At 44.9% G+C, this 11070-nt stretch overlaps 1 protein-coding gene across 1 annotated transcript in view; it reads right to left on the bottom strand.

The window, feature by feature from the left end:
• Positions 1-427: 427 nt before the first annotated feature.
• The window catches only part of LOC110491160 (AMP deaminase 2-like), a 55586-nt gene continuing 44943 nt past the window's right edge, over positions 428-11070 (bottom strand). The window contains exons 13-18 of the mRNA XM_036947747.2: positions 10652-10778; positions 9689-9852; positions 7588-7708; positions 7115-7288; positions 3859-3969; positions 428-1876 (exon numbers count right to left, since the gene is read on the bottom strand). Of these exons, the coding sequence (XP_036803642.2) occupies positions 1670-1876; positions 3859-3969; positions 7115-7288; positions 7588-7708; positions 9689-9852; positions 10652-10778 (904 nt within the window). The 3' untranslated portion in view covers positions 428-1669. The remainder of the gene's footprint in view (positions 1877-3858; positions 3970-7114; positions 7289-7587; positions 7709-9688; positions 9853-10651; positions 10779-11070) is intronic.

The following is an 11070-nucleotide window of genomic DNA, read 5'->3' as shown; positions in this document are numbered from 1 at the left end:
ATATGTGTTATTTCATAGTTTTGATGTCTTCACTATTATTCTACAATGTAGAAAATAGTACAAAATAAAGAAAAACCCTTGAATGAGTAGGTGTGTCCAAACTTTTGACTGGTACTGTAAATATAATATACTGTAAATATACTGTAAATATAATATACTATAAATATACTGTAAATATAATATACTGTAAATATAATATACTATAAATATACTGTAAATATAATATACTGTAAATATAATATACTGTAAATATAATATACTATAAATATACTGTAAATATAATATACTATAAATATACTGTAAATATAATATACTATAAATATACTGTAAATATAATATACTGTAAATATAATATACTATAAATATACTGTAAATATAATATACTATAAATATACTGTAAATATAATATACTGTAAATATAATATACTATAAATATACTGTAAATATAATATACTGTAAATATAATATACAGTAAATGTACTGTAAATATAATATACTGTAAATATACTGTAAATATAATATACTGTAAATATACTGTAAATATAATATACAGTAAATGTACTGTAAATTTAATATACTGTAAATAGACTGTATATATTTTTTTTGTTGAAAAAAATGACCTGCGTCCGGACCTCTCTGTCCTCATTTGTAGTTACGACCCTGCCTCCTCCTTCCTGTTACTCCTCCTTCCGCTTCCTTCCTACACCTGTCCCATATGAAGGTTGCCCTCCTCCTCCCTGTTACTCCTCCTCTGCTCTTCCTCCTCCCTCATCTCTCCCAGTAGACAGACTCCATACACAGACTCCCCTCCTCTCTGTCCCTCCTTTCCTCCCCCTAGACAGGCCCCATGTTTGTTTGTCAATTGGGGTGTGTAGGGTGAATACGTGGTCTGTCGTACGGTAATTTGATAAAAGCCAATTTGACATTTGCTCAGTACATTGTTTTCACTGAGGAAATGAACTAGTCTGCTGTTAATGATAATGCTGGGGATTTTCCCAAGGTTGCTGTGGACGCATATCCCGCATATAGTTATTGGGGTCAAATTTGTCTCCACTTTTTTGGATTGGGGTGATTAATCCTTGGTTCCAAATACTGTGGAAGATGCCAGAGCCAAGGATGAGCCCATATATAGACTCACCTCCTCTCTGTCCCTCCTCTCTCCCCCTAGACAGGCCCCATAGACAGACCTCCCTCCTCTCTGTCCCTCCTCTCTCCCCCTAGACAGGCCCCATAGAAAGACCTCCCTCCTCTCTGCCCCTCCTCTCTCCCTCTAGACAGGCCCCATAGACAGACCTCCCTCCTCTCTGCCCCTCCTCTCTCCCCCTAGACAGGCCCCATAGACAGACCTCCCTCCTCTCTGCTCCTCCTCTCTCCCCCTAGACAGGCCCCATAGACAGACCTCCCTCCTCTCTCCCCCTAGACAGGCCCCATAGACCTCCCTCCTCTCTGCCCCTCCTCTCTCCCCCTAGACAGGCCCCATAGACCTCCCTCCTCTCTGCTCCTCTTCTCTCCCCCTAGACAGGCCCCATAGACAGACCTCCCTCCTCTCTGCCCTTCCTCTCTCCCCCTAGACAGGCCCCATAGACCTCCCTCCTCTCTGCCCCTCCTCTCTCCCCCTAGACAGGCCCCATAGACAGACCTTCCTCCGCTCTGCCCCTCCTCTCTCCCCCTAGACAGGCCCCATACACAGAGTCCCTTCCTCTTCTGTGATGGCCTCCAGCTCGTCTGTGCGGATGGCCTGGGTGATGAGGTTGAGTTCTTCACACATGGTCTCGTAACGGTACGCCACACGGATGTCGGGGACGTTGGTGCGTCGGATATCGTTTCCTTCCTGCCCCTCCTTGATGTAGTGAGGGCCCAGCCAGTAACTCTTCACCTAAGGACAGAAAGTGGATTGAGGAAAAGTACTGTAACTTGTCAGGTGATTAAACAAGGTTTCCTCCAAACAGATCGTGTATGACCGTGGGAAATAGTATTAGTGTGTGTTAGAGATGCATTGATTGGTTGCAGGCTGTTCCAGGCATTACGAAGAGCTGTTGATCTGAACAGACCTAAGCAAAGTCTGTCAATCTCAAACATACACATAGCCTTAGGAACAGGCTAACAGTAGGAACAGGCTAACAGTAAGAACAGGATTACAGTAGAAACAGGATAACAGTAGGAACAGGCTAACAGTAAGAACAGGATTACAGTAGAAACAGGATAACAGTAGGAACAGGCTAACAGTAGGAAAAGGATAACAGTAGGAACAGGCTAACAGTAGGAACAGGCGAACAGTAGGAACAGGATAACAGTAGGAGCAGGCTAACAGTAGGAACAGGATAACAGTAGGAACAGGCTAACAGTAGGAACAGGCTAACAGTAGGAACAGACTAACAGTAGGAACAGGCTAACAGTAGGAAAAGGCTAACAGTAGGAACAGACTAACAGTAGGAACAGGATAACAGTAGGAACATGATTACAATTGGAACAGGCTAACAGTAGGAACAGGATAACAGTAGGAACAGGATTACAATAGGAACAGGCTAACAGTAACAACAGGATTACAATAGGAACAGGCTAACAGTAACAACAGGATTACAATAGGAACAGGCTAACACTAGGAACAGGCTAACAGTAACAACAGGATTACAATAGGAACAGGCTAACAGTAGGAACAGGCTAACAGTAACAACAGGATTACAATAGGAACAGGCTAACAGTAACAACAGGATTACAATAGGAACAGGCTAACAGTAACAACAGGATTACAATAGGAACAGGCTAACAGTAGGTACAGGCTAACAGTAGGAAAAAGCTAACAGTAACAACAGGATAACAGTAGGAACAGGCTAACAGTAGGAACAGGCTAACAGTAGGAACAGGCTAACAGCAGGAACAGGCTAACAGTAGGAACAGGCTAACAGTAGGAACAGGATTACAGTAGAAACAGGATAACAGTAGGAACAGGCTAACAGTAGGAACAGGCTAACAGTAGGAACAGGCTAACAGTAGGAACAGGATTACAATAGGAACAGGCTAACAGTAACAACAGGATTACAATAGGAACAGGCTAACAGTAGGAACAGGCTAACAGTAGGAACAGGCTAACAGTAACAACAGGCTAACAGTAACAGAAGGCTAACAGTAGGAACAGGCTAACAGTAGGAACAGGCTAACAGTAGGAACAGACTAACAGTAGGAACAGGCTAACAGTAGGAACAAGCTAACAGTAGGAACAGGCTAACAGTAGGAACAGGCTAACAGTAGGAAAAGGATAACAGTAGGAACAGGCTAACAATAGGAACAGGCTAACAATAGGAACAGGCTAACAGTAGGAACAGGCTAACAGTAGGAACAGACTAACAGTAGGAACAGGCTAACAGTAGGAACAGGATAACAGTAGGAACAGGCTAACAGTAGGAACAGGCTAACAGTAGGAACAGGATTACAATAGGAACAGGCTAACAGTAACAACAGGATTACAATAGGAACAGGCTAACAGTAGGAACAGGCTAACAGTAGGAACAGGCTAACAGTAACAACAGGCTAACAGTAACAGAAGGCTAACAGTAGGAACAGGCTAACAGTAGGAACAGACTAACAGTAGGAACAGGCTAACAGTAGGAACAGGCTAACAGTAGGAACAGGCTAACAATAGGAACAGGCTAACAGTAGGAACAGGCTAACAGTAGGAACAGACTAACAGTAGGAACAGGCTAACAGTAGGAACAGGATAACAGTAGGAACAGGCTAACAGTAGGAACAGGCTAACAGTAGGAACAGGCTAACAATAGGTAAATAATGTAGTAGGGAATAGATGCTCAAGTAAATAATGTAGAAACTTGATAATGCAGTGGTTAATGATAAAAGTAGTACCTTATGGGAGAAACCGCTCATCAGAACACTGTTCCTGGCCAGCTCACACATGTCACAGGAGCTGAGCTTCCACACCTGAGCAGCGATGCTGTACTCCTCCATCAGAGGCTCCTGGAACGGGACAGCGTACAGTAACAGTAATATGTCATACGTTCCATCCTGATAATGACATTCAGCCTGAGGAAGGCCCGGAACACCCAGCTCTTGGAGTCAGGGATAGGAGGGCCCCAACATTGAGGGCCCCAAGCATGGAATCATGAATATGTAGTCTGTTCACTTCCACATACTTATTTATTTACTTTATTTATTCTCTCTTAGAACATGGTCTATTCTCCACAGCCACTTATCTACCCATCAGAACATGGTCTATTCTCCACAGCCACTTATCTACCCATCAGAACACGGTCTATTCTCCACAGCCACTTATCTACCCATCAGAACACGGTCTAGTCTCCACAGCCACTTATCTACCCATCAGAACACGGTCTATTCTCCACAGCCACTTATCTACCCATCAGAACACGGTCTATTTTCCACAGCCACTTATCTACCCATCAGAACACGGTCTATTCTACACAACTACTTATCTACCCATCAGAACACGGTCTATTCTCCACAGCTACTTATCTACTCATCAGAACACGGTCTATTCTACACAACTACTTATCTACCCATCAGAACACGGTCTACTCTCCACAGCTACTTATCTACTCATCAGAACACGGTCTATTCTCCACAGCCACTTATCTACCCATCAGAACACGGTCTATTCTCCACAGCCACTTATCTACCCATCAGAACACGGTCTATTTTCCACAGCCACTTATCTACCCATCAGAACACGGTCTATTCTACACAACTACTTATCTACCCATCAGAACACGGTCTATTCTCCACAGCTACTTATCTACTCATCAGAACACGGTCTATTCTACACAACTACTTATCTACCCATCAGAACACGGTCTATTCTCCACAGCTACTTATCTACCCATCAGAACACGGTCTATTCTCCACAGCTACTTATCTACCCATCAGAACATGGTCTATTCTCCACAGCTACTTATCTACTCATCAGAACATGGTCTATTCTCCACAGCCACTTATCTACCCATCAGAACACGGTCTATTCTCCACAGCCACTTATCTACCCATCAGAACACGGTCTACTCTCCACAGCTACTTATCTACTCATCAGAACATGGTCTATTCTCCACAGCTACTTATCTACCCATCAGAACACGGTCTATTCTCCACAGCTACTTATCTACTCATCAGAACTTGGTCTATTCTCCACAGCTACTTATCTACCCATCAGAACACGGTCTATTCTCCACAGCTACTTATCTACTCATCAGAACACGGTCTATTCTCCACAGCTACTTATCTACCCATCAGAACATGGTCTATTCTCCACAGCTACTTATCTACCCATCAGAACATGGTATATTCTCCACAGCTACTTATCTACCCATCAGAACATGGTCTATTCTCCACAGCTACTTATCTACCCATCAGAACATGGTCTATTCTCCACAGCTACTTATCTACCCATCAGAACATGGTCTATTCTCCACAGCTACTTATCTACCCTCCAGAACATGGTATATTCTCCACAGCTACTTATCTACTCTCCAGAACATGGTCTATTCTCCACAGCTACTTATCTACCCTCCAGAACATGGTCTATTCTCCACAGCTACTTATCTACTCTCCAGAACATGGTCTATTCTCCACAGCTACTTATCTACCCTCCAGAACATGGTCTATTCTCCACAGCTACTTATCTACCCTCCAGAACATGGTCTATTCTCCACAGCTAATTATCTATTCTCCACAGCTAATTATCTACCCTCCAGAACTTGGTCTATTCTACACAACTACTTATCTACCCATCAGAACACGGTCTATTCTCCACAGCTACTTATCTACTCATCAGAACTTGGTCTATTCTCCACAGCTACTTATCTACTCATCAGAACATGGTCTATTCTCCACAGCTACTTATCTACCCATCAGAACACGATCTATTCTCCACAGCTACTTATCTACTCATCAGAACATGGTCTATTCTCCACAGCCACTTATCTACTCATCAGAACATGGTCTATTCTCCACAGCCACTTATCTACCCATCAGAACACGGTCTATTCTCCACAGCCACTTATCTACCCATCAGAACACGGTCTATTCTCCACAGCTACTTATCTACTCATCAGAACATGGTCTATTCTCCACAGCTACTTATCTACCCTCCAGAACATGGTCTATTCTCCACAGCTAATTATCTATTCTCCACAGCTAATTATCTACCCTCCAGAACTTGGTCTATTCTCCACAGCTACTTATCTACCCATCAGAACATGGTCTATTCTCCACAGCTACTTATCTACCCATCAGAACTTGGTCTATTCTCCACAGCTACTTATCTACCCATCAGAACTTGGTCTATTCTCCACAGCTACTTATCTACCCATCAGAACACGGTCTATTCTCCACAGCTACTTATCTACCCATCAGAACATGGTCTATTCTCCACAGCTACTTATCTATCCATCAGAACATGGTCTATTCTACACAGCTACTTATCTATCCATCAGAACACGGTCTATTCTCCACAGCTACTTATCTATCCATCAGAACACGGTCTATTCTCCACAGCTACTTATCTACTCTCCAGAACTTGGTCTTTGCACAAATACAGATGATGCTTCTTTCCAAAAAATATTGCGTTTTTTTATTCTAGATGACATGATGATCGATGCTTTATTGCCATTTTGACAAATACCAATATTCTCTCTCTTATCCATAATAATGTCATCATGTAGCCTAACCTAGCCGCCCTGTATCTGAGAGCTGTTGTCTGGAGCTCAGGCGCCAAGACCCGTGTAGAAACGTTTGTTGTGTAACATCAGTTTTTTTAAATCAGTAGAGATGAAAATGCGATGGAAACATTATTGAACATATATTTTTATTCGGTACATGAAAACTGAAGAGAAAAAGTACATTGTTTGCACTACGTCATTACTGATTTATATCAGAAACAAGTCAGTGTGGTGGAAACACCTCCGCCGGTGGAAAAATGCGCATGTTTTCTTTATGTACATTTTTTAAGAATATTTTCATGAAAATCAGTTGCCAATTGGATGGAAGTATTTCTAGCTAGTGACATGACACCATAGACATGTAATATAGCATATATTTGCATACCGGTATTCGTAGCGTTTATTTATATACATCGTTGGGGTTCACCAACCTTAGTGAAGTGGAACTGCAGAGGATCGTCAGTGGACAGGGACACCATGAGTCCTCTGGACAGATATTCAGGCAGAGGGTTACGGTGGTAGCTGAGGAACAGGCTGTTGTTGCTGAGAGGAGACATGGCGATGCCGATCTGAGCCAGGTAGTACAGGTACTGCAGCACAGGGGCCTGGAGGGGACAGGGGGGAAAGACATGGTGATACACTATGTGTTCTTGTTGTGGGGCCGTTGTCCCCATGGAAACGTTGTTGATAGAAAAGAACAACCAACCCATGAACCATATGCTTTGGAACATTTACAGTAGCCGCCATGTTTGAAAGGCACCAGATGGTCACAAGCTCGTACTGTACTTGACCGAGGCCTTGTCCCCATTGGAGTGTGGGAAATAGAGAGGATTGTGGCGGCTGACAAGTGTGCGTGTGCGTGTGCGTGTGAGTGTGCTCGGGGGATTGAAAGGAGCAGCAGTACCTTCCTAAGCAGTAGTCCGTGGGAGATGTTTTCTGACAGCATGAAACCTGACACCAGGTGATGGATAGGCCCCGCCTCCCCACAGTGAGGACGCAGCACCAGGGTGTTGAAACCTCTCTGCCTAGGACACACACAGAGAGCTGGTTCATTGAGATAGATAGATAGGCCTCCCGGGTGGCGCAGTGGTTAAGGGCGCTGTACTGCAGCGCCAGCTGTGCCATCAGAGACTCTGGGTTTGCGCCCAGGCTCTGTCGTAACCGGCCGCGACCGGGAGGTCCATGGGGCGACGCACAATTGGCCTAGCGTTGTCCGGGTTAGGGAGGGTTTGGTCGGTAGGGATGTCCTTGTCTCATCGCGCACCAGCGACTCCTGTGGCGGGCCGGGCGCAGTGCGCGCTAACCAAGGTTGCCAGGTACACGGTGTTTCCTCCGACACATTGGTGCGGCTGGCTTCCGGTTTGGATGCGCGCTGTGTTAAGAAGCAGTGCGGCTTGGTTGGGTTGTGGATCGGAGGACGCATGACTTTCAACCTTGGTCTCTCCCGAGCCCGTACGGGAGTTGTAGCGATGAGACAAGATAGTAGTAGCTACTACAACAATTGGATACCACGAAATTGGGGAGAAAAAGGGGTATTTTTTAAATATTTTTTTTTATAAATAAGTAGATAGATAGATAGATAGATACCCTCCTGTTCACACCAGGGCTCTCCAACCCTGTTCCTGGAGAGCTACCCTCCTGTAGGTTCACACCAGGGCTCTCCAACCCTGTTCCTGGAGAGCTACCCTCCTGTAGGTTCACACCAGGGCTCTCCAACCCTGTTCCTGGAGAGCTACCCTCCTGTAGGTTCACACCAGGGCTCTCCAACCCTGTTCCTGGAGAGCTACCCTCCTGTAGGTTCACACCAGGGCTCTCCAACCCTGTTCCTGGAGAGCTACCCTCCTGTAGGTTCACACCAGGGCTCTCCAACCCTGTTCCTGGAGAGCTACCCTCCTGTAGGTTCACACCAGGGCTCTCCAACCCTGTTCCTGGAGAGCTACCCTCCTGTAGGTTCACACCAGGGCTCTCCAACCCTGTTCCTGGAGAGCTACCCTCCTGTAGGTTCACACCAGGGCTCTCCAACCCTGTTCCTTTCAACCCCAGTTTTAACTAACCTGATTCAGCTTATCAACCAGCTAATTATTAGAGTCAGGTGTGCTGGATTAGTGTTGGACTGAAAACCTACAGGAACACTGTTAGACTCAACCTCCAGGAACAGTGTTGGACTGAAAACCTACAGGAACACGGTTAGACTCAACCTCCAGGAACAGTGTTGGACTGAAAACCTACAGGAACACGGTTAGACTCAACCTCCAGGAACAGTGTTGGACTGAAAACCTACAGGAACAGGGTTGGAATGAAAACCTACAGCAACAGGGTTCGAATGAAAACCTCCAGGAACAGGTTTGGAATGAAAACCTACAGGAACAGGGTTGGAATGAAAACCTACAGGAACAGGGTTGGAATTAAAACCTACAGGAACAGGTTTGGAATGAAAACCTACAGCAACAGGGTTAGACTCAACCTACAGGAACAAGGTTGGAATGAAAACCTACAGGAACAGGTTTGGAATGAAAACCTACAGGAACAGGGTTGGAATGAAAACCTACAGCAACAGGGTTGGAATGAAAACCTACAGGAACAGGGTTGGAATGAAAACCTACAGGAACAGGGTTGGAATGAAAACCTACAGGAACAGGGTTGGAATGAAAACCTACAGGAACAGGGTTGGAATGAAAACCTACAGGAACAGGGTTGGAATTAAAACCTACAGGAACAGGTTTGGAATGAAAACCTACAGCAACAGGGTTGGAATGAAAACCTACAGGAACAGGTTTGGAATGAAAACCTACAGCAACAGGGTTGGAATGAAAACCTACAGGAACAGGTTTGGAATGAAAACCTACAGCAACAGGGTTGGAATGAAAACCTACAGGAACAGGTTTGGAGAGCCCTGATAGAGAGTCCTAGCTACCGTCCCCACATATATATAGCCAGGTGTTTACAGTGATAATGCTAGAATCAGTGTAAATGGTACAGTGCTGCGTTGTCATGTAGTCCCCTACCTGCGCAGGTGGTTGAGCACGGTCATGTTAGCGTACATATAGTACAGGTAGTAGGCATAAGGAGGGTTGTCTTCTTCAGTCCAGTTGACTGGCAGAGGACTCTCCATGTTGAAGCAGTGATGCTCTGGTTTAGACTCGTCGTCGACACTGTCGAAGCCCACCACCTGAACACACACACACACACACACACACACACACACACACACACACACACACACACACACACACACACACAACATCGTCATCGTAATCATCATTGTCGACGTTATCATCTTCGTGTTGATCATGGTCGTGTTTGAGAGCATCAGTTCGGGTCAGTCGCTGATGACGGACTGAGCTGACTGACTGATATTGTGAAGTGCAGATCTGTCGGAAATTGATGTTCTCAAACGCGACCAGTGTCTCAGAGAGGTTTTCTGCTCGACTACCCTCCGTGGAGTCGGAAAACAACCGGAAATTCCAGATTTTTCTGCTGCAGAGTAGCCTAGTGGTTAGAGCGTTGGACTAGTAACTGAAAGGTTGAAAGTTCAAATCCCCGAGCTGACAAGGTACAAATCTGTCGTTCTGCCCCTGAACAAGACAGTTAACCCACCGTTCCTAGGCCGTCATTGAAAATAAAGTATTTGTTCTTAACTGACTTGCCTAGTTAAATAAAGGTAAAATAAATTTCAGGGGAAATGGAATGAGAGCCTGTGATGTCACTTCCTCTTTTGAACGTTAACAAGGCGGCACTCCATCTTAACTCCTCCCCCACATGAACTGGATTGGTTGAACAGTGCAGAAGACAACCTTCCCCACACACAGTTTTTTTTCCCCCTCCTCCGTCAGGACCAGAAAGATAACCAAGCTCAGGCATTTCTTTAAAAACCTGCTACGTTAGCTTACTGCTAGACAAAAGCCGTAATAAACCGATCCAAAACACACGTTTCTCTGAACCCACTAAACCAACGGTTGTTTACTCACGTGCTGTAGGAAGAGGTGCAGCTCACGGTGATTGGTGGGGTCGATGGTGACCTCAAACAGAGGCATGAAGATGTTCTCCAGCAGCTCTTGGAAGTTGGACAGCTGCTTCTTTGTGTGGTACACATCACTGTGGAGAGAGATAGAGAGCATGCAGGTCTGGTCACCTTTGTGTGGTACACATCACTGTGGAGAGAGATAGAGAGCATGCAGGTCTGGTCACCTTTGTGTGGTACACATCACTGTGGAGAGAGATAGAGAGCATGCAGGTCTGGTCACCTTTTTTTTCAGATTTGTATTGGGTTTTCAGGTCAAATTAAAAATAATGACGGTTCAGTAACAATAATTAGGTACTTTCACAGTAATTCAATGTTATCTGGCAGCTGGCTTGACTATAGCTGTGTGGAAGGACTGAAGCACTC

This window comes from Oncorhynchus mykiss, chromosome 16 (assembly GCF_057628025.1).
Source record: "Oncorhynchus mykiss isolate SJ-2025 chromosome 16, ASM5762802v1, whole genome shotgun sequence".
Taxonomy (NCBI): domain Eukaryota; kingdom Metazoa; phylum Chordata; class Actinopteri; order Salmoniformes; family Salmonidae; genus Oncorhynchus; species Oncorhynchus mykiss.
Note: the sequence above shows the minus strand (reverse complement) of the source record. Positions and strands in the feature narration are given on the sequence as shown.